The sequence below is a fragment of the Oncorhynchus mykiss genome, chromosome 18 (assembly GCF_013265735.2).
Source record: "Oncorhynchus mykiss isolate Arlee chromosome 18, USDA_OmykA_1.1, whole genome shotgun sequence".
Taxonomy (NCBI): Eukaryota; Metazoa; Chordata; class Actinopteri; order Salmoniformes; family Salmonidae; genus Oncorhynchus; species Oncorhynchus mykiss.
Genome location: NC_048582.1, coordinates 25,742,311 through 25,766,947, shown reverse-complemented (window position 1 = coordinate 25,766,947; position 24,637 = coordinate 25,742,311). Strand labels below are relative to the sequence as shown.

General features: G+C 43.2%; 1 protein-coding gene across 2 annotated transcripts in view; it reads left to right on the top strand.

Annotated features, from left to right (window-relative positions):
- LOC110495917 (cell adhesion molecule 3) overlaps positions 1-22,575 on the top strand; it is a 26,359-nt gene extending 3,784 nt beyond the window's left edge. The window contains exons 3-5 of one of the 2 annotated variants that reach the window (XM_021571438.2): positions 15,761-15,817; positions 21,361-21,408; positions 22,076-22,574. In XM_021571438.2, coding sequence (XP_021427113.1) covers positions 15,761-15,817; positions 21,361-21,408; positions 22,076-22,254 — 284 coding nt within the window. In that variant the 3' untranslated portion in view covers positions 22,255-22,574. Of the gene's footprint in view, positions 1-15,760; positions 15,818-21,360; positions 21,409-22,075 lie in introns of both variants that reach the window. The other variant, XM_021571439.2, reaches the window with a different exon arrangement.
- Positions 22,576-24,637: the final 2,062 nt, after the last annotated feature.

Genomic DNA, 24,637 nt, shown 5'->3' with positions numbered 1-24,637 from the left:
CATCAGTCCACAGTAAGACAAACTGTCTATAAATGAAGAAAGTTCAGCACTGTTGCTACTCTCCCTAGGAGTGGCCGTCCTGCTAAGATGACTGAAAGAGAACACACAATTCTCAACGAGGTCAAGAAGAATCCTAGTGTCAGCTAAAGACTTACAGAAATCTCTGGGACATGCTAACATCTCTGACGAGTCTACAATACGTAAAACACTAAACAAGAATGGTGTTCATGGGAGGACACCACAGAAGAAGACACTGCTGTCCAAGAAAAACATTGCTGCAGAAGAAGACACTGCTGTCTGAAGTTTGCAAAAGTGCACTTTGATATTCCACTGCGCTGCTGGCAAAATATGGATGGAACTACAATTGAGTTGTTTGAAAGGAACACACAACACCATGTGTGGAGAAAAAAAAGGCACAGCACACCAACATCAAAACCTCATCCCAACTGTAATGTATGGTGGAGGGAGCATCATGGTTTGGGACTGCTTTGCTGCCTCAGGGCCTGGACAGCTTGCTATCATCGAGGGAAAATGAATTCCCAAGTTTATCAAGACATTTTGCAGGAGAATGTCTGCCAAGCTCAACAGAAGTTGGGTGATGCAACAGGACAACGATCCAAAACACAGAAGTAAATCAACAATAGAATGGCTTCAGAAGAAGAAAATACGCCTTCTGGAGTGGCCAAGTCAGAATTCTGACCTCAACCCGATTGAGATGCTATGGCATTACCTCAAGAGAACGGTTCACACCAGACATCCCAAGAATATTGCTGAACTGAAACAGTTTTATTAAGAGGAATGGTCCAAAATTCCTCCTGACCATTATGCAAGTCTGATCCGCAACTACAGAAAACGTTTGGTTGATACTTATTGCTGGCAAAGGAGGGTCAACCAGTTATTAAATCCAAGGGTTCACATACTTTTTCCCACCCTGCACTGTGAATGTTTAAACGGTGTGTTCAATAAAGACATAAACACGTATAATTGTTTGTGTGTTATTCGTTTCAGCATACTATGTCTGTCTATTGTTGTGGCCTAGATGAAGATCTGATCAAATTGGATGACCAATTGATGCAGAAATCCAGGTAATTCCAAAGGGTTCACATACTTTTTATTGCCACTGTATATGATAAATATATTTGTTCATCTATTCAAGTTATTGGCCCAATGCTCTTAACCGCTAGGCTATCTTCCCCCCTACCAATTCAAATGTGGTCTAAAATTGTTCCAAAGATTTCCCAAGAGAGTAACAGTCTCCCAATTAAACCAGTGTTTCCCAACTCCGGTCCTTGAGTCCCCCCAACAGCACAGATTTTTGGTGTAGCCCCTGATTCAACTTGTCAAGGGCTTGATGATTAGTTGACAAGTAGAATCAGGTGTGCTTGTCCAGGGGCCATAACAAAAATATGTACTGGTGGGGGTACTGAAGGACCAGAGGTAATTGTGCTCTCATTTTTTTTATAAAGGGTAGGAAAAATATTTTGAGACAGTTTTGAAATGAAACAAATGTGTCTTTCTGTTTCTCTCGTGAAATCTTTGGAACCATTTTAGACCACATTTGAACTGAATTTGAACAAATAACTGACAAAGCTTCGTCATTGTTAAACCCGGTGTTATGAAGAGAGTATCTTTCAACAAGGATAGAGTCACTTTCTCTCACTGACATACATCATGTTGGCTATCTACATGAAAACATTCCTCTGAGAATCTTCTCCGCTCATATTCCCCTCGGTTTGTTTGATAAAGAACAGCTATCACAGTGGCATCCAACACAGCATGTCACACCAGCCAAAGTGACCGAATTAAACCCTTAACTCGCTCCCCTCTTCAGTGACGGGATCCGTGTGTCTGCATCGAAGTGACTCTGTACTGCTGTTGTTGTTGACGAGCCAATACGACAGGCTCAACGTGATGCTGTCTGAGAGGAAGGCAATGCTGCCTGAATACCAAAGGGACGCAGCATGCCTTGGACTGTCATAACTGCCTTGGGAGACAGTGAAGAAGCAAAGAGATCATTCTAGAATGCAATCCCCGGTTAGAGTAGAATTGTCATGCAGTAATTTTGTATTTTTTTTGCTAGGGAGAGTTCATTGAGGTGAGACAATCAGATGTTGATCAGCAGGTGTGTGACTATCCTCTATATCCTTTTTGCATCTGTTTCCTGTTGACTTAGATGCTACAAATGTGTCTAAAACTAAGTTGTGTGGTTCCCAAGAGAGCAGTACTGAACGTCAGCTATTAAAACATAGTTTACATTCATCAAGCTAATGGACTGAAGACAAGTAGAACTTTTTGCAACCAATTGTGTTCTAACTAACTGAAGTAAAAAGAAAAAAGCACAACAGGTTTAAAATAATATATAAAATACATGATAAATTCCACATCCACTACCATCGTGGTATGTGGATCCTAACTTGCCTTCCTGTCAAAAATCTCACTATTTTATGTTACCATTCGGTGTTAATGAACCCTTTACACTCGTGGGAGTTGGCCTATATGGATGGGTCTAATTTTAAATGTTTCTTACAGAAGAAAGTATATGCATAAGCATGCTAGCAATTTAAAGCGAACAGCTTGGAGATGATCAAATCAAATCAAATTTTATTTGTCACATGTGCAGAATACAACAGGTGTAGGTAGACCTTACAGTGAAATGCTTACTTGCAAGCCCTTAACCAATAATGCAGTTTTAAGAAAATACCTACAAGAAAAGTAAGAGATAAGAGTAACAAACAACGAAAGAGCCGCAGTAAATAACAATAGCGGGGCTATATACAGGGGGTACTGGTACAGAGTCAATGTCAATGTGTGGGGGCACCGGTGTCGAGGTAATTGAGGTAATATGTACATGTAGATAGAGTTATTAAAAGTGACTGTGCATAGATAATAACAGAGAGTAGCAGGGGGGTGCAATGCAAATAGACTGGGTAGCCATTTGATTATCTGTTCAAGGAGTTTTATGGCTTGGGGGTAGAAGCTATTTTAGGAGCCTCTTGGTGTCACGCCCTGGCCATAGAGGTTTGTATTCTCTATTTTGGTTAGACCAGGGTGTGACTAGGGTGGGCATTCTAGTTTCTTTATTTCTATGTTGGTGTGGTTTCCAATCAGAGGCAGCTGTCTATCGTTGTCTCTGATTGGGGATCATATATAAGTTGTCCTTTTTCGTTTAGGTTTTGTGGGTAGTTATTTTCTGTTTAGTGTCTGCACCTGACAGGACTGTTTCGGTTTTCACTCGTTGTTATTTTGTTCGAGTGTTTTGAGTAATACATTTATCATGAACACTTACCACGCTGCGCTTTGGTCCATGCCTTCTGACGAGAGACGTGACACTTGGACCTAGCCTTGGTACTCTGGTACCGCTTGCCGCGCAGTAGCAGAGAGGACAGTCTATGACTAGGGTGGCTAGAGTCTATGATAATTATTAGGGCCTTCCTCTAACACCGCCTGGTATAGAGGTCCTGGATGGCAGGAAGCTTGGCCCCGGTGATGTACTAGGCCGTTATTATAAATGATTAGACCAAAAATGAGGACATAACAGTTCACCTGACAAGAGTGAATCCAAACATTACACGGTTGATTTTATGTGCATTTTACATTTACTGTACTTTTCACTGCATTTGTTGATAACGAAATCTGAAAATACACTGGATACATTCAGTAACATGATAAGAATATTCCTGGAAAATGTGGAGTAGGTGCAACATAAGACAACAAAAAAATGACAAGGGTTTGAGTGAGAGGACTAAATGGTGTCTCCAAGCGGCCTAGAGCAAGCACATGTTTGTTTTGTTTGGAACTCAGCCCTGCATCCCCCACCATCAGACAATTCCTTTGGTTGTTTACGCAATCCAGGAAAGGCCCATTATAAATCGCAATCTGGGTCAGGTGGGAATCATTTGAAAGCTTGTTCTATTGCCAAGTTATAAAACAAGATCATACAGTGTTCACAAGGGCAAGTCAGAGAAATCGCCATTTTGGTGCGCATAGAAAGGAGTCGAGAGTGCATCCAGGTGCGTGTTCCACTGCAAATGTTCGTCACAATAGAAAAACACAGGCTCATCAGTCAAAACCCATACAGCGCCGTGAAGCTCTGAGCTCCGACGTCATGTATAGAATGCTATTGTACAGACACTGTGTTCCAAATTTGGCTCCTTATCAGTGCCAAAATCTGCTATTTTCAATTGTGTACATGTACAAATGTAAAGGGCTACTCAAACATCTCAGTATGATCATTCAGTCTCGTTAGTGTCTTTCCTGCCTGTAATCTTGCTTCAGCTCAATGACTCACTGAGGTTTAAACCTGAGGAGTCAAGTCTGGGTCCGCTGCCTCAAATTAGACCTGTTTCCTCTCTCGCCCTATCCCCCCCCCCCCCCCCACATTCTCTCCACTCTCTCTAGCCTTGTTTATACCTGGTTCTAACATGCATCCTTTGTCCTGATTTTATCCACATTCTGACTATGCCCACATTGTAGCCGTTGCGTCTACAGATGGTAGTAAGATGTGTCTCTTATCCATGTACACTGTGTATGCATTGTGACCAGATATCCTGGCCCCTCCCTGTATGCAAATTATTTGACAGTTATTCTTTCAATATATATTCATTTTAAGACACATATTGATGCAATAAGTCGATGGTGTCGCCTGTCAATGACTCTAGAGGGCGGGATGATGATGGATGAAATGGGTTCACTATCCAGATCGGTCTACACTGGTAAGATTTCCAGACATAATGCTTCTGACTACCTCCGGAGGTGGTCAGGATGATCTGATCGCCATCAGATCCCAATGCATCGTTTAATCATCTACATCTGTCTAAAAATGTGGGCATAATCAGAATGTGGACCATATCAGGACAACGGACGCAAGTTAGAACCAGGTATAAACGGGGTTTCTCTCTCCCCCCCACTTCTCTTTCTCTCTTCACACCTCTCACAAGTTAATGAGAGGAAATAAAGCATCTGTCAGGCATGTCAAACGGCCTGGGCCCAGTAGACCAGGCAGGGAACTCAAGGTCACCTCATTGGCTCAGAGCAGCACCATAGTCATGTCTTGGAAGAGTGCCTGCGACACGGCCTTCGCCTCGAACTGCTGCTTTGACAGCTGGGAAATCAGAGTAGAAATACATTTATAAAGCTAGGGGAGAAGGAGGAGATAGAATGAGCTGCTGCCATCTTAATCAGGACATGGATTGCTGTAGGTGTCGTAGCCTTTGATAAAGGAACTGCCACACACCTATAGGTAGCTCCTTCACAAAAGTTATAGGCGTTATGTTGATCCAAATACAATAGCCAGATTCAAATTTTATGTTACATCATCCATTCACTGGAAAAGACCATTGTGATGCTTTTAAATGCTTTAACGTTTGAACAACCTTCTCTCATGAGAAGGGCAGATACTATTGATGTTGCTGCCTTTGGGGCAGTCACTATAGGGACAGTCACCCCTGGGGAGTCACTATACAGAAAGTCATCATAGCAGAAGGGCAGATACTACTAATGTTGCTGCCCTTGGGGCAGTCATTATAGGGACAGTCACCATAGCAGAAGGGAAGATAGTATTGAGTAACTATAGCATAAGTGATACATATGTAGTACAAATACATAAGTCAAACAGTATACTACAGCCTAGCCCACTTACTGCGCTGGGCTCTGACTGTACTATTGCATCGTGGATGATGTCATTGAGGAGGAAAGGATGGGACTGTGTGTTGAGACCAGTTCTACACTTATCCTCCTCCAGAACATCTGGCGTGCGGACGAAGCCCATGTGGCCATCATGTACGGAACTGGGTATGGGGAGAACATTTGCTTTAGAATGGTTAAATATGCTGTAGGAAATTGTATAGGGAAAGGGTCTAAGATAGTGTTGTTGACTTTAATAGAGAAGTACTCCCAAATGGCAAACATTATTGTTTCAGCAAATCTCTCTCGCTCTTTCCATTTCTCTGACACCCACATGAATGCATAGATGTCCTTATTTTAATCAGCTGAACATTATCTTAGCTGAACAACCCCCTCAGATGCCCTCTAGCCCATATCCCCCCAAGCAATAATATACTTCTCCAACCTCTTAAAGCCATAACAATAAGTGAATGGCCCCTGCAGCACCAGGAAACCCATACTTACAGTACATTACACCACTCTCCTTCATATGAGGCTCTCTGTCTGTACCTCATTAACTACAGAGCGCTGGGCCAGAGCCCCAAATGATCTCACTACAAAGCCATCTCATCTCACCCTCCTCTCCAAGGACTGCTGCTTCAAAACAAAATAAATGTAAATGACCGTCGTTTTGGCCCCTGCCTGGCCTATCAACCACCCTATACCCCTGGGCAGCTGAGGGGAGGTCAGAGAGAGGGGAAACATCAGAGGGATATATGGGGGAATGTTACAGTCAGCCATCATCCCTTTATCAACCCTCCAGACGAGCTTCAATGCCATAAACTCTCCTTCCGTGGCCTCCAACTGCTCTTAAATGCAAGTAAAACTAAATGCATGCTCTTCAACCGATCGCTGCCTGCACCTGCCCGCCCGTCCAGCATCACTACTCTGGACGGTTCTGACTTAGCACATGTGGACAACTACAAATACCTAGGTGTCTGGTTAGACTGTAAACTCTCCTTCCAGACTCACATCAAACATCTCCAATCCAAAGTTAAATCTATAATTGGCTTCCTATTTCGCAGCAATGCATCCTTCACTCATGCTGCCAAACATACCCTCGTAAAACTGACCATCCTACCGATCCTCGACTTCGGCGTTGTCATTTACAAAATAGCCTCCAATACCCTACTCAATAAATTGGATGCAGTCTATCACAGTGCCATCCGTTTTGTCACCAAAGCCCCATACACTACCCACCACTGCGACCTGTACGCCAAACCCACTGGCTCCATGTCATCTACAAGACCCTGCTAGGTAAAGTCCCCCCTTATCTCAGCTCGCTGGTCACCATAGCAGCACCCACCTGTAGCACGCGCTCCAGCAGGTATATCTCTCTGGTCACCCCCAAAACCAATTCTTCCTTTGGCTGCCTCTCCTTCCAGTTCTCTGCTGCCAATGACTGGAACAAACTACAAAAATCTCTGAAATTGGGAAACACATCTCCCTCACCAGCTTTAAGCACCAGCTGTCAGAGCAGCTCACAGATTACTGCACCTGTACATAGCCCATCTATAATTTAGCACAAACAACTACCTCTTCCCCTGCTGTGTTTATTTATTTATTTATTTTGCTCCTTTGCACCCCATTATTTCTATTTCTACTTTGCACATTCTTCCACTGCAAATCTACCATTCCAGTGTTTTACTTGATATATTGTATTTACTTCGCCACCATGGCCTTTTTTTTGCCTTTACCTCCCTTATCTCACCTCATTTGCTCACATTGTATATAGACTTATTTTACTACTGTATTATTGACTGTATGTTTGTTTTACTCCATGTGTAACTCTGTGTTGTCGTATGTGTCAAACTGCTTTGCTTTATCTTGGCCAGGTCGCAATTGTAAATGAGAACTTGTTCTCAACTTGCCTACCTGGTTAAATAAAGGTGAAATAAAATAAATCAAAATCAAAAGACCAACCGACTGCCTGGAGTTAACTTGGGAATCTGGGACGCCCTCATGAAAAGAACCCAGCTAATATCAAAGCAAAGCTCCATTGTAGTGGTACTAGAGAATATACTCCCCTATATGTCACATTTGCATCAGCATTGTCTTGAAAATATTCAATATAACAATCTGATGCGAACTGTGTCAAGGTTTGAACCGAGAACAACAAGCGCTACAACTGTTTGTGCTGTACTAGAATTGAACTAGAATTGCCACGCACAACTCCCCACTGTATTTAGTCTCCCCACTGTATTTAGTCTCCCCACTGTATTTAGTCTCCCCACTGTTTTGATCTTACTTTGAATAAGGTCATGGAAAGTGAAGCAGGAGACAATCTTGTTACTATCGATGAACAGGAAACCATTACCCCAAACATAGATAACGTAACATGAGGGCTGAAACCAAAATATTGTGTTCGGTTCCAGGTTGTATGTTAATTCTAAATAATCCCAGAGCATCAACAATGCATGTTTCTAAAGCACTATCATCATGTAGCCTGACATTAAGCTGTGGGGCAGAGGAGATAGGAGATATGATGCCCCTGCCCTGGTCTCGTGGATATACCAGCAGAGTTAAAACAATGCAGGCAGCATTCTGGTAATCTATTAGCTCTCCTTTTGGGAAATTATTCTGTTCTCAGACACATTTAGTCCGCATACAAATATTTGTATCAGTCAGTCAGTCAGTGGGGCTGTGGAGTCTATTTTGTGCCATGCCACCAACTACCGGCTCAGTCCCCCTGGTTGGGCTCCAGTGCCACTTGTTCCCTACCAGGGGGGACATCCTAAAGACGGAGTTCTGCTCTGTCTTGGGGAAACAGATGTTTTGGATACAGAAACAGTAGAAGAGGCATGCATACAGCATACTGTGGTTATGTCCCAAATGGCCCCCTATTACCTGTTTAGTGCACTACTTGAGACCAGAGCTCTATGGGCCCTGTTCAAAAGTAGGGCACTATATAGGGAATAGCGAGCCATTTGGGATGCTATAACTCGGCAGTAAGGGGAACAAGCAGAGTCCCACACTTAGGGGAAGCGAGAGACACTTCCCTATTTGTTCTACTGATTCATCTTCTTAGGGCTGAGCCCTAGAGTACTGTAACTTGCAGTGGCAGTTGTTCAGTCTCTGAAAAATAATTGTACTGTGTTGCGTTTGTAACTAATGTACCTATCTTCTGCAGATATGAGTCAAATAACCCTTCTTTAAATAAGTACCACCTTGTAATCAACATTGGAGAAGGCGTGTTTGCGGAGGGGCGTGGTTTATATAGCTAGAAAGCTACTCAACTGGTGGCAAAGATTGACTGTAGGGTGTCAGCAAATATAATTAAAAGTTTACACTATTCATCTATGGCAAATATACTTATGTCTCCCCTTTCATCTGTGTCTGGTGTTAGCTACTTACTGGCTAGCTAGGTCTCCAGCCAGCATTGAACAAAAGGAGGGGAAGGGTCGTTCAAAACTCTGACGCAGTTGTCATGTCAACACATCCATCAGTGCTGCCGTGAACTGCATCACAATAGACAAACTGCAGGCGTATGAAAAACAAATTGACATCGTTGGTGAAATTTCAATGTTGTTTGAGTCGCTTTGTGTGTCACCAAATTAGCTTGAGGTGATTTTACGACAACACTGCTCACTACATCCACATTTCTTGACGTTGCCATTTCAAAGAGATGTCAGTCAATGCAAGCTCATGAATATAAGCTCCCTGCCCACTCAGCCTGTCTTTTCAAACTTCCAGGTTGTTAGCTATGAGAGAAAGAGTACTTTTTCTCAAATATTGAGCATTTTTATCCACACAAAATATTATGGGTGATAGTTTTTAGTCACCCAAAAGGCTTTAAGGACACACCTCAAATAGTGCCACCCCTCCCTAGATTAAGGAACTATGGGATGTTCAGGAACTTGAGGGTATGGGGTCAAATCCTGTTGTAGGCACACTATTTAGAAAATAGTTTTATGTGAAACCACACTTTCTGTACAATTGTTCAAATAATTCATTTAATTTAGTATAATATAAGCTTCTGTCTTAAAACTTTGGGATAGGGGGCAGTATTTTCTGATGAAAAGCGTACCCAAAGTAAACTGCCTGTTACTTATGCCCAGAAGCTAGGATAGGCAGATAATTGGTATATTTGGATAGAAAACACTCTAAATTTTCTAAAACTGTTAACATTATGTCTGTGAGTATAACAGAACTGATATGGCAGAACTGATATGGCGAAACCCCGAGGACAAACCATCTCTCTCAAAAAAAAAATCAGCCTACCACTATTTTCAATGGCTATCACTTATATAGTTCCTAGGGCTTCCACTAGATGTCAACAGTCTTTAGAAAGAGTTTCATGCTGGTTTTTGGAAAAATTTGCCAGAAATTGTAGTTTTTCTAGATGGCTCCCATTTTGGCTGTAGTGTTTCCAAGCGCGTGAATGAGAGCGCGTTCTTTGGTATTTTTCTCCGGAAAAGACAATAACGATTCTCCGTCTTAAATTGTATCGTTTATTTACGTATTTGGGTACCTAAGGTTTGATTATAAACGTTATTTGACTTGTTTGGAAAAGTTTATTAGTAATGTTTGGGATTCATTTTGTATGCATTTTGATGGAGAGAAACTGGGTGGATTATTGACTGAAGCGCGCCAGCTAAACTGAGTTTTTATGGATATAAAGAGGGACATTATCAAACAAAAGGACCATTTGTGATGTAACTGGGACCTTTTGGAGTGCCAACAGAAGAAGATCATCCAAGATGGCGTAGCAGTCAGACGTCTCTGTCTTTTGTCCTGTCGTGTCCCTTTTCACATCTTTTCACATCTTTTTCTTCGCATATCTTTTAAATTTTTTTTCCTAAACCTCAACTTCTAAATATTCTCCTGCAACCCGCCTCATCCAATGTGGTGTGGATCTGCTTTTTTCTAAAGTATTTCTATTTACTTCGGATCTGGAGTCCCTCAACTGAAGCTAGCCAGCTAACTACCTACCAGCTATCAGTTAGCAAACCATTGCTAGCGGTCATCAGCTAACCTTTAGCTCGGAAAGCTCTCGCTTTTACACCAGAGCATAACGGACCTATTTCTCTCCGTATCCCCGGATTCCTACCGCAAACTCTGAACATTTTCACCTGGATCTTCGCAACTAGCTAAGGTCAATCCCGGGTGACCACTCCTGGCTAGCGTTTCCATCCCGGAGCAAGCACCAATTTGCCTGAAGCTTGCCCAGACAGGGCTCCTGGGCTACCACCGAAGCCCACTCCTGGGCTACAATATCCGGACCCCTTCTACTGCAGGTACGGGGCACGGAACCCCGCCGATCCTCTACGACTGGAATACCGACATAAACTGCCCGAGGATTCCAACAGGCCCCTCAGGCGTGACGCCCGCTAAAGGCCCATTCTGCTAACCTGCTAGGCCTGCTAGCTACCTAGAGCGACTTGGAACCCTACTAATTCCACGACTGGTCTATCGACGTCACCGCACGAAGAGGCAAAAACAGACTTACCCCCATCGCAACGCCCCCAAAGGCTAACTTGCTAGCCCCGGTCTGCTAACTGCTAGCTTGCCTGCCCCGATCTGCTAACTGCTAGCTTGCCTGCCCCGGTCTGCTAACTGCTAGCCCTGCTAACTGCTAGCTTCCTAACCCGGTCTGCTAACTGCTAGCTTGCCAGCCCCGATCTGCTAACTGCTAGCTTGTTTAGCCCCGGCCTACTAACTGTTAGCATATTAACATCGGCTTGCTAACTGTCTGAATCGCCATGTCCCCAGTCAGCCCAACCACTCACTGGACCCATATGTTCACTTGGCTACGCATGCCTCTCTAATATCAATATGCCTCGTCCATTACTGTCCTGGTTAGTGATTACTGTCTTGTTTCACTGTAGAGCCTCTAGCCCTGCTCAATATGCCTTAACCAACCATGTTGTTCCACCTCTTACATATGCGATGACATCACCTGGTTTAAACGTCTCTAGAGACTATATCTCTCTCATAATTACTCAATGCCTAAGTTTACCTCCAATATAGTCACATCCTACCTTACCTTTGTCTGTACACTATGCACACTATGAATCTATGCTATCGTGCCCAGAAACCTGCTTCTTTTACTCTCTGTTCCGAATGTGCTAGTTCGGCCAGTTCGTATAGCATTTAGCCGTACCCTTATCCTACTTCTCCTCTGTTCCTCTGGTAATGTAGAGGTTAATCCAGGTCCTGCAGATCCTAGCTCCACTCCCACGGTGCTCTCATTTGTTGACTTCTGTTACCGTAAAAGCCTTGGTTTCATGCATGTTAACATTAGAAGACTACTCCCTAAGTTTGTTTTACTCACTGCTTTAGCACACTCTGCCAGCCCGGATGTCTTAGCCGTGTCTGAATCCTGGCTTAGGAAAAAGACCAAAAACCCTGAAATCTCCATCGCTAACTATAACATTTTCCGCCAAGATAGAACTGCCAAAGGGCAGGTGTTGCAATCTACTGCAAAGATAGCCTGCAAAGTTATGTATTACTATCCAAGTCTGTACCTAAACAATTCAAGCTTCTACTTCTAAAAATCACCTTTCCAGAAACAAGTCTCTCACTGTTGCCACTTGCTATAGACCTCCCTCTGCACCCAGCTGTGCCCTGACGAAATTGTTGCAACCACTATTACTAGCCAGTTCAACCTCTCTTTCGTATCATCTGAGATTCCCAAAGATTGGAAAGCTGCCGCGGTCATACCCCTCTTCAAAGGGGGTGACACTCTAGACCCAAACTGCTACAGACCTATATCTATCCTACCCTGTCTTTCTAAGGTGTTCGAAAGCCAAGTTAACAAACAGATTACCGACCATTTTGAATCCCACCGTACCTTCTCTGCTATGCAATCTGGTTTCAGAGCTGGTCATGGGTGCACCTCAGCCACGCTCAAGGTCCTAAACGACATCATAACCACCATTGATAAGAGACATTACTGTGCAGCCGTCTTCATCGACCTGGCCAAGGCTTTCGACTCTGTAAATCACCACATTCTTATTGGCAGACTCGACAGCCTTGGTTTCTCAAATGATTGCCTCGCCTGGTTTACCAACTACTACTCTGATAGAGTTCGGTGTGTCAAATTGGAGGGCCTGTTGTCCGGACTTCTGGCAGTCTCTATGGGGATGCCACAGGGTTCAATCCTCAGGCCGACAATCTTCTCTGTATTCATCAATGATGTTGCTCTTGCTGCTGGTGATTCTCTGATACACCTCTACACAGACGACACCATTCTGTATACTTCTGGCCCCTCTTTGGACACTGTGTTAACTAACCTCCAGACGAGCTTCAATTTCATACAATTCTCCTTCCGTGGCCTCCAACTGCTCTTAAATGCAAGTAAAACTAAATGCATGCTATTCAACCGATCACTACCCGCACCTGCTCGCCTGTCCAGCATCACTACTCTGGACGGTTCTGACTTAACTACAAATACCTAGGTGTCTGGTTAGACTGTAAACTCTCCTTCCAGACTCACATCAAACATCTCAAATCCAAAGTTAAATCTAGAATTGGCTTCCTATTTCACAGCAATGCATCCGCACCTGCTCGCCCGTCCAGCATCACTACTCTGGACGGCTCTGACTTAGAATACGTGGGCAACTAAAAATACCTAGGTGTCTGGTTAGACTGCAAACTCTCCTTCCAGAATCACAATCGCATCTCCAATCCAAAATTAAATCTATAATTTGCTTCCTATATCGCAACAAAGCATCCTTCACTCATGCTGCCAAACATACCCTCGTAAAACTGACGATGCTACCGATCCTCGACTTCGGTAATGTCATCTATAAAATAGCCTTCAACACTCTACTCAACAAACTGGATGCAGTCTATCACAGTGCCATCCGTTTTGTCACCAAAGCCCCATACACTACCCACCATTGTGACCTGTACGCTCTCGTTGGTTGGCCCTCGCTTCATACACGTCGCCAAACTCACTGGCTACAGGTCATCTACAAGTCTCTTCTAGGTAAAGCCCCGCCTAATCTCAGCTCACTGGTCACCATAGCAGCACACACTCGTAGCACGCGCTCCAACAGGTATGTCTCATTGGTCACCCCCAAAGCCAATTCTTCCTTTGGTCGTCTTTCCTTCCAGTTCTCTGCTGCCAATGACTGGAACGAACTGCAAAAATCTCTTAAACTGGAGACTCATATCTCCCTCACTAGCTTTAAGCACCAGCTGTCAGAGCAGCTCACAGATCACTGCACCTGTACATAGCCCATCTGTAAACAGCCCATCTATCTACCTACCTCATCCCCATACTGTATTTATTTATCTTGTTCCTTTGCACCCCAGTATCTCTACTTGCACATTCATCTTCTGCACATCTACCATTCCAGTGTTTAATTGCTATACTGTAATTACTTTGCCACAATGGCCTATTTATTGCCTTACCTCCCTTATCTTACCTCATTTACACTCACTGTGTATAGACTTTTTTTTCATACTGTATTATTGACTATGTTTTGTTTATTCCATGCGTAACTCTGTTGTTGTATGTGTCGAATTGCTACGCGTTATCTTGGCCAGGTCGCAGTTGCAAATGAGAACTTCTTCTCAACTAGCCTACCTGGTTAAATAAAGGTGAAATAAAAAATAAATACAACATTTAAATTTCAAAAAAAGGTAAGGCCTTTTTTATATCGCTATTTCTGACTTTCGTGTCACACCTGCCTGGTTGAAAAATGTAATTTTACCTCATTTTCATGGTATCCAATTGTTTTTAGTAGCTACTATCTTGTCTCATCACTACAACTCCCGTACGGGCTCGGGAGAGACGAAGGTTGAAAGTCATGTGTCCTCCGATACACAACCCAACCAAGCCGCACTGCTTCTTAACACAGCAGGCATCCAACCCGGAAGCCAGCCGCACCAATGTGTCGGAGGAAACACCATGCACCTGGCAACCTTGGTTAGTGCGCACTGCGCCCGGCCCGCCACAGGAGTCACTGGTGCGCAATGAGACAAGGACATCCCTACCGGCCAACCCCTCCCTAACCCGGACAACGCTAGGCCAATTGTGCGTCGCCCCACGGACCTCCCGGTCGCAGCCGGTTACGACAGAGCCTGGGCGCGAACCCAGAGTCTCTGGTGGCACAGCTGGCGCAGCAGTACAGCGCCCTTAACCACTGCACCACCCTGGAGGCCCTGTTTTTCATGTGTTTGTATGTGGGGCGCGGTCCTCAGATAATTGCACGGTATGCTTTCGTAAAGCCTTTTTGAAATCTGACACAGTGCCTGGATTAACAAGAAGTTAAGCTTTATTTTTGATGTATTACACTTGTTATTTTATGAAATTTAAATATTTAAAATACTGTAGTTTGAATTTTGCACTCTGCAATTTCACCGGATGTTGTCGAGGCGTCCCGCTAGCGGCACCCCTTTTCCAAAGATTAAGATTAAGATTATCCTAAATAATGCCATAGATTCCGTTTTTTTAAATTGTGAACTTGAAGGCAAAAAAGAAAAGCATAATGTAAACCTGGTATTCCAACTGATTTTAGGCTACTACTGCTGTCACGTTCGTCATAACGAGGAGACCAAGGCGCAGCGTGATAAGAATACATTCTTCTTTAATGAAAGAGAAACACTGAACAAAGTATACAAAACAACCATGACGCTATCAGCCACGAGTGCTGACAGGCAACTACACATAGAGAATAACCCACAAAACCAAAATGGAAAATGGCAACCTCAATAGGATCCCCAGTCAGAGACAACGACAAACAGCTGCCTCTGATTGGGAACCAATTCAGGCCACCATAGACCTATATATACCTAGACAAACCAAAACCCCATAAATGTACAAACAACCCTAGACAAGACAAAAACACACATACCGCCCTCGTCACACCCTGACATAACCAAAATAATAAAGAAAACAAAGATAACTAAGTTCAGGGCGTGACAACTGCCAACGACTTGTCTTGCACATAGTCAAGGCCCCCAGTACCAAAGCAACCCCAAAACATTATCAAACCTCCCCCATGTTTTTTTTTCATTGGTCACTGTATTTGGGGTTGTTCAGGTGGGGTTATGCAAAGTGCAATGGGGCTTTCGTTTGTCTCTTCAACAGTACGGTATTTTGTGTTCGTAGCTAATGCATCTTTTTACTATGTGCTTGCTTTCGCAGGAGTTCTGACAACAACTTCTGCAGATATGACTGAAACAAACTCAGCCGCTTTTTTAGGTAAGTATATTAATGTCTTCAGAATTCACACATTGATACAGACATAAGGTGGGGAGAGAGAAATGCCAACACGTTGTCTACACCAAAGTGTGAAGATGCCTACAGTGGCGGACAAATATATTGCCAACATTGCACTTTTTTATTAATATTTCCCTATTTCTTTAGAACTCTGTCCCTGATGGGGCTTGTCGATTCACCTCTGTGTCCAGTCTGCCAAAAAATACTTTCCTGACACTCACCTCCACGCATTCTGGTTTTGTCCCATCATTCAGAATTACTGGGGGAAAAAAGTTCTGAGCATTCCCTCAGTCGTCCTCCATATTACCATTGCTGCATCCCCATCACTCTGCATACTAAATTACTTTGATGATGACGTCCACCTTTGTTTCCTCTATGTCCAAGGACAAACAACACTTCCTATTGATTTCATTAACAATCGCCCAAAAAGTGACCCAGACAACATCAAAATGGCACCTCCTACCAGGGACCAACACTCTATGGGTGTTAGTTTGTGAACACTATTTCGGTGGATCACATATCATTTCTAAGAAAGTGTTAACGCCCAAATGCTAACCAGCAGCTTATCCACTAGTCTTGCTTAGTCTTGTACGGTCCTATCCTGTCCAGTGTTTTCGTCTCTTGTTTTGTTCTGTTTTGACATGTTCCTATTTTCTACTTGCCTCTTTTTATCCTTACCCTACTTTTCAGTTTTTTTCTTACTTTTTGGTTGTAGTTTACCTTCTTCGCTATAAAAAAACGTTTTTATGTACATAGAACATTTGAGATCAGAATTTTAACACCCACGGTTTTTAATTGAACACTTTCTTAGAAATGATATGTTATCCCACCGAAATAGTGTTCACAAACTAACACCCCTAGAGTGTTGGTCCCTAACACCGTGCTCCATGGCAAAATATGTGGTTGCCTCAAGTTTACGGTCTTGTCATCAACTCCAATTCGAAAGCTAATCCGTTATAGCCTAGTTCGTTAAATATGTTGAACATGTTTGCAGTCCACATTGTTCTACTTGCATTGCTTCAGTATGGAAATACATGGTTAAACATAGACTATAGCATTTGCACCGTTAAATGGGCTAGGCCTACTGTAAATTGCAGTCTGGACATGGACATGCCAAATATAGTCAATAAGCATGATTACATTCACTAGACTATTGATAAGGCCTAAAAAGACTGTTTCTAATTCGAATCGAATTCTAATATAAATTAAACAACAACTTGTTATAAATAGGCCATGTCTCAATACAGTTACAGGCACATGATTGCTCCCCGTGGGCAACTTCTTAGACTATGGAGGGTTTAATGCACATCCAAACGTTTCACAGTAGCTGGATAAAGATCCAATGTAAAGAGAAGGGGGGGGGGGATGTCCACTCACTGCTATACTGCTCGCAAATGTAACGTTTTATAAACATCATGGAACCATCTTACAGATCATATTTGCACTTCTCCAGAAATTGCATTGCAATTGAGCCATTTAATCTACGTTACCACAAACCCATGGATGGGGAATATTTCTAATAAGTTTGGTTTTTAATCAAATTAAACAAAAAAACAATGAATCTGCTTTTTTAAACAAACAACGTTATTTCCAAGTAGGATCGGGTCTGAAGCATGATGTCTTAAATCGCTCACGTTCTATGGAACTGTGTGCACACGTAGGCTTTAATGCCATTACGCATAACATTCACACCTCTATTCACTTGTATTGTTGCCTATGTGCAGGGCAGATTCTCCAAAAGAATCTGCTGTTGATATGACATTATACACTCTTAGGTTCTAGGTAGCACCTTTTGTTCTGAGAGTGTTGGAGGCTTGGATAGTTTGGAGGAGAGTGTTTGTCTTTGGTAATGGATGGATTTGAAAATGGGGATGGATAGCCTACTGAACAAGCAAAATTACGTCTGCAGGTATGTGAATTGTGAATAATGAAAAATCTTGATGGCAAAAACGTCCAAAATATTTTTAAGCAATCTTAGTAGACCATTTAAAACCTCTTTATTCATAGACTAGTTGGCTAATGGCCAGGATAAAAAATAGAAACATATGAGTTGTTGCTAAACCAGTCTTGATTAAAAGGGAAGGGTAGGCAATGTTTGGTTTTAATCAAATGAAACGATTCATCATATTATGTTTCTAAATATGAGATTAACCGGCACAAAATGCACATCTCCCTTCCATGAGCACTGCGTGTCATGGCTAGACTGACTGCACTTCCGGCTCTCAAACCCATTCCATTATCAACTGCATTACCATTCAGATTGTCTTAAAACTTCCCATTAGCGCTGAATGAAATGGTCACTTCTGCTTGTGTTTTTAAAGGTCATGAATGGTCAAGATCATGTTTTGCATGAGATTTTATGATATTTGGACGAGACATTAATAAAGTTTGATCATAAAGTTACTGGTCCCCTCTCCATGTCAAACACTTGGATTCAGGAAGCGGCATTATTAAAGGGTGGCATCATCCAGTCGGCGTCCAATTCATCCCAAAGGTGTTCGATGGAGATGAGGTCAGGGTTCTGTGCAGGCCAGTCAAGTTCTTCCACACCGAGCTCGACAATCCATTTCTTTATGGACCTCACTTTTTCACTGGAGCATTGTCATGCTGAAACAGGAAAGGGCCTTCCCCAAACTATTGCCACAAAGTTGGAAGCACAGAATCGTCTCTAGAATGTCATTGTATGATGTAGCGTTAAGATTTCCCTTCACTGGAATAAAGGGACCGAACCATGAAAAACAATTATTCCTCCCCCACCAAACTTTACAGTTTGCACTAGGAAATTGGGGCAGGTAGCGTTCTCCTGGCATCTGCCAAACCCAGATTCGTCCGTTGGACTGCCAGATGGGGAAGCGTGATTCATAACTCCAGAGTACACGTTTCCACTGCTCCAGTGTTCAATGGCGGCGAGCTTTACACCACCACAGCCAACGCTTGGCATTATGCATGGTGATCTTAGGTTTGTGTGTGGCTGCTCGGCCATGGAAACCCATTTCATGAAGCTCCAGACGAACAGTTATTGTACTTATGTTGCTTCCAGAGGTAGTTTGAAACTCAGTAGTGAGTGTTGCAACCGAGGACAGACTCAGCGGTCCCGTTCTGTGAGCTTGTATGGCCTACTACTTCGCAGCTGAGCCGTTGTTGCTCCAAGACGTTTCCACTTCACAATAACAGCACTTACAGTTGATCGGGGCAGCTCAAGCAGGGCAGAAATTTGACGAACTGACTTGTTGGAAAGGTAGCATCCTATGACGGTTCCAAAAGTCTCTGAGCTCTTCAGTAAGGCCATTCTACTGCCAATGTTTGTCTATGGAGATTGCATGGCTGTGTGCTCTCTTTTATACACCTGTCAGCAATGGGTGTGGCTGAAACAGCCAAATCCACTTTGAAGGGTGTCCACATACTCTTTTGTATATTTAGTGTATTTGTACTGTACACTTTGAAGTAGACAACATGTTAGCATTTCTCTCTCTGCCCCTTCTGTCTTTATCTATGCGTGATTTCTGAAGACAGTAATAATTACCTATAAAAAAGGCTAAGATCTTTTCACTCATATGGACCAACTCCATATTCATGCCCATGATTTTGGAATGAGATGTTCGACAAGCAGGTGTCCACATACTTTTGGTCATATAGTGTATGTATAAATATAAAAAGGGAGAGATATTCAAATTAGGCTACAGATGTTGTAAGAACACGTAGGGGGATATGGACATGACAAGGCTGGGTGTGAACAGACAGAGAGCGAGCACGAGCAGCCTTTCCCTGAAGCCTACATGCCTCAGTCTCAATTACCATCCTGTCTCTGACCTGAAATAGTGAGAGTTAATAAGGCCTGTGAACTCTCCTCTCCCTGCTCAAACATGTATTCTCTCAGTACTGACACACACACTACTAACACCTCTAACCCTCTTACACCCCGGGTAGCTAGTCTTCTGAATGCAGCAACCTCCCACTCTCAGCTCAACCTCCGTCATATCATCCACTACATTTGTGCCCCTGTACAGGGAGGGTGGTTATCGGTGCACGTATCTTGATAATGACTTGGTGTGTGCAACATTCACGATATAGTGTGCTACTTTTTGACCAGAGCACCAGGGGCCATGGTCAAAAGTAGTACACTATGGAGGGAATAGGGTGCCATTTGGGACGCAGCCTTGGAAGGGGTTGCACATTTTAACGAAATTGATTAATTAATCATTAACGATAGACTTACTCCTCTGATGAAGCAGGTAATTAAGCGTTAATGAGGTACTGAAGAACCACACACTGAAGCGTCCCAGCACACTTATTTTTCTTTTTTACTTGGCACTTTTGAAATGTGTGACATTTTTCCCCACGCACCTGCAAGTTGTTCTGGGAAGTGTGTGTGTGTGTGTGTGTGTGTGTGTGTGTGTGTGTGTGTGTGTGTGTGTGTGTGTGTGTGTGTGTGTGTGTGTGTGTGTGTGTGTGTGTGTGTGTGTGTGTGTGTGTGTGTGTGTGTGTGTGTGTGTGTGTGTGTGTGTGTGTGTGTGTGTGTGTGTGTGTGTGTGTGTGTGTGTGTGTGTGTGTGTGTGTGTGTGTGTGTGTGTGTGTGTGTGTGTGTGTGTGTGTGTGTGTGTGTGTGTGTGTGTGTGTGTGTGTGTGTGTGTGTGTGTGTGTGTGTGTGTGTGTGTGTGTGTGATGCACTGTAAGATAGGTTGAGCTGACACACATTGAGCTGATTGGAGTGTGTGTGTCCCCCGGCTAGATTAAAGTCAAGGTGGATTGGACAGCTGTTCCATTGCAATAACTTATACTTAGCATCTCCTTCATCACTCTTTATTTAGTCTCCCTTCCTCTTTTGACAGGTAGAAAGGCACCTTCTACCTGTCACTGTTTTAGTGAGAGAATAACATTCAGTCAACAGGCCCTGCGCTTGACTAGCGTCCTGTCCAGGGGGTGTACTTGTACATCAAGCTGCCTCCACGCTTCAGACACAGGATAATCAGGAGATTAAAGTCAACAGTATAGCTGCATTGGGGAGTTCTAGGGGGTGGGGAATGGATTTTTTATGTTTTTTATTCCGGGGGGGGGGGGGGGGGGGGTCTTGGAGGGTTCAGGCTTCACAAGATTGTGATCATGAAAAAGGAATCTATGACATATATTTTATATCACTATCATGCACACGTTCCCTCACACATAAGGATGGCTCTGTTGCGGATAGACTGATACATGTTTGATAGTGTCTTGATGCTGTATTGATTGTCCTTCATGTTCTAATACTTTAATGTCTCCCCTTGTGTTTTTTGCAATAAATAATAATTTTATTTAAAAAAACAGTATAGCTGCACTCAAACTCATATCATATACTGTAAACACAACTCTGTCAGTACTGTATAGTGTAAACAAGCATCAAACAAGCTAGTGTAATGAAGGAATGGTGAAATCTGAAGGGAAATGTAACGATAAATCAGTAGGTACTGTACATGTCTGTGTGTTGACTACAAGGCTCTGTCTCTCTAATGTCATTATCGTGTTGTCTGTTCGTTCTGGTGTCATTGCAGTGGGAGCCGCCAACGTAGAGGATGGATCCTTTGAAGCCATTTTCGGGGGTGAGAAATATATCAATCACAATGTATTTATAAAGGCGTTTTTATATGAGCAGTTGTCACGAGGCGCTATACTTTAACTCGGCCTAACTCCTAAGCTTTAGAGATGGTTATCCAGATGTGGTTAGCATTATTGTTCTCTCTATAGTCTGAGAATGGAACCAATGCCATGAGTATCGCGTAAATGGAAAGTCCTCCACTCATTGTTTCTGGTTTCACCTACCTAATTGTTATAGTTTCCCTAGTCATGCGGAGGAAACAAAGTTCTGCCATCTATTTTTACTCTATCAAAGAAAAGCCATGAACTTTACTTTACATTTGAAGTCAATTAGCAGGTGCTCTTATCCAGAGAAACGCACAGGGAGTGCCTCGCTCAAGGGCACATCGACAGATTTTTCACCTAGTCAGCTCAGGGATTCAAACCAGCGACCTTTCGGTTACTGGCCCAACCATCTTAAACGCTAGGCTACCTGCCAACCCAACCCACCTAAAATCAGTTAACTAAAATCTAAAAATAGAATGTCGCTTTGACGTTCTCGTTCACGATTACTACTATGATAACGTGTCTTACGAAAAAACGTATTACACTTTCAAAGAGTATTCTATATTTTCAGAGACCATTCTCCTCTCTCAGTCGGTCTCATTTCTACTCGTCTCTCTCCCTTTCCAGGAGTCATTTTTGCCCTGCTCCTGTCGCTGCTCCTGGCGTTGCTGCTACTGCGCTACATTGTCAAGCATAAGGGCACTTACCACACAAACGAGGCCGACTGTGGTGATTCCGTCGACAAGTTTGGCGGTGACTCTCAAAGCGAGCAGGTTCAACTAGAGATTTTGGACAAGGAAGAATAGAAAGAAGGATACTTCATTTGAAACAGGATCTTGTTCCATTTCTAAACCAGGGCCAATATTTTCTATGGGATTGGAAATGCCTGTGATGGTCATCTAACAACATGTATATGGGGCCTACAACCATCTCAGCTCTGCAGATTTTGCTACGAAGAGACAAAATAATTAGATCACTTATTTTTGTATTGCCCATATAGTATATACACTATATATGCAAAAGTATGAGGACACCCCTTCAAATTAGTGGATTGGCTATTTCAGCCACATTACAGCCTTATTCTACAGTTTTATTTCCCTCATCAATCTACACAAAATCTCATAATGACAAAGCAAAAACAGTTATTTATCCATTTTTGCAAATGTATATTTTTTTTAACTGAAATATCACATTTACATAAGTATTCAGATCCTTTACTCAGTACTTTGTTGAAGCACCTTTGGCAGTAATTACAGCCTTGAGTCTTCTTGGGTAAGACGTTACAAGCTAGGCACACCTGTATTTGGGGAGTTTATCCCATTCTTCTCTACAAATCCTCTCAAGCTCTGTCAGGTTGGATGGGGAGAGTTGCTGCACAGCTATTTTCAGGTCTTGGGTTCAAGTTCGGGCTCTGGCTGGGCCACTCAAGGACGTTCAGAGACTTGTCCCAAAGCCCCTCCTGCATTGTTTTGGCTGTGTGCTTAGGATTGTTGTCCTGTTGGAAGTTGAACCTTCAAGCCAGTCTAAGGTCCTGAGTGCTCTAGAAAAGGTTGTCATTAATGATCATTCTGTACTTTGCTCAGTTCAACTTTCCCACAATCCTGACTAGTCTCCCAGACCCTGCCACTGAAAAATATCCCCACAACATGATGCATCATGCTTCACCGTAGGGATGGTGCCAGGTTTACTCCAGACGTGACTCTTGGCATTCAGGCCAAAGAGTTAAATCTTGGTTTCATCAGACCAGAGAATCTTGGAGCTACTCCAAGCGAGCTGTCATGTGCCTTTTACTGAGGAAGGGCTTCCGTCTGGCCACTCTACCATTAAAGCCTGATTGGTGGAGTGCTGCAGAGATGATTGTCCTTCTGGAAGGTTCTCCCATCTCCACAGAGCAACTCTGGAGTGCTGTCAGCGTGACCATCCGTTTCTTGGTCACCTCCCTGACCAAAGCCCTTCTCCCCCGATTGCTCAGTTTGGCCGGGCGACTAGCTCAAGGAAGAGTCTTGTTGGTTCCAAACTTGTTCCATTTAAGAATGATGGAGGCCACTGTGTTCTTGGGGACCTTCAATGCTGCAGAAATGCTTTGGTACCCTTTCCCAGATCTGTGCCTCGACACAATCCTGTCTCGGAACTCTATGGACAATTCCTTCGACCTCATGGCTTGGTTTTTGCTCTGTCATGCACTGTCAACTATAGACAGGTGTGTGCCTTTCCAAATCATGTCCAATCAATTGAATTTATCACAGGTGGACTTCAACCAAGTTGTAGAAACATATCAAGGATGATCAGTGGAAACAGGATGCACCTGAGCTCAATTTAGAGTCTCATAACAAGGGTCTGAATACCTATGTAACATTAGAGTGTCTAGTTTGAGAAACAAACGCCTCACAAGTCCTCAACTGGTAGCTTCATTAAATAATACCAGCAAAACACCAGTCTCAACCTCAGTGAACCAGTGAAGAGGCGACTCCGGGAAGCTGGCCTTCTAGGCCGAGTTGCAAAGAAAAAGCCATACCTCAGACTGGCCAATAAAAATAAAAGATTAAGATGGGCAAAAGAACACAGACACTGGACAGAGGTACTCTGCCTAGAAGGCCAGCATCCCAGAGTCGCCTCATCACTGTTGATGTTGCTCAGTTGTGCACCAGGGCCTCCAACTCCTCTTTCTATTCTGGTTAGAAACAGTTTGCACTGTTCTGTGAAGGGAGTAGTACACAGGGCTGTACGAGATCGTTAGTGTCTCGGCAATTTCTCGCATGGAATAGCCATAATTTCTTAGAACATTAATAGACTGACGAGTTTCAGAAGAAAGTTATTTTTTTCCGGCCATTTTGAGCCTGTAGTCAAACCCACAAATGCTGATGCTCCAGATATTCAACTAGTCTATTGAAGGCCTGTTGTAGTGCTTCCTCATCAGAACAGCAGTTTTCAGCTGTGCGAACATAATTGCAAAATAGTTTTCTAATGATCAATTAGCCTTTTAAAATTAGAAACTTTGATTAGCTAACACAACGTGCCATTGGAACACAGGAGTGATGGATGCTGATAATGGGCCTCTGTACGCCTATGTAGATATTCCATGAAAAACATGCCGTTTCCAGCTACACTTGTCATTTACAACATTAACAATGTCTGCACTGTATTTCTGATCAGTTTGATGTTATTTTAATGGACACTTTTGCTTTTCTT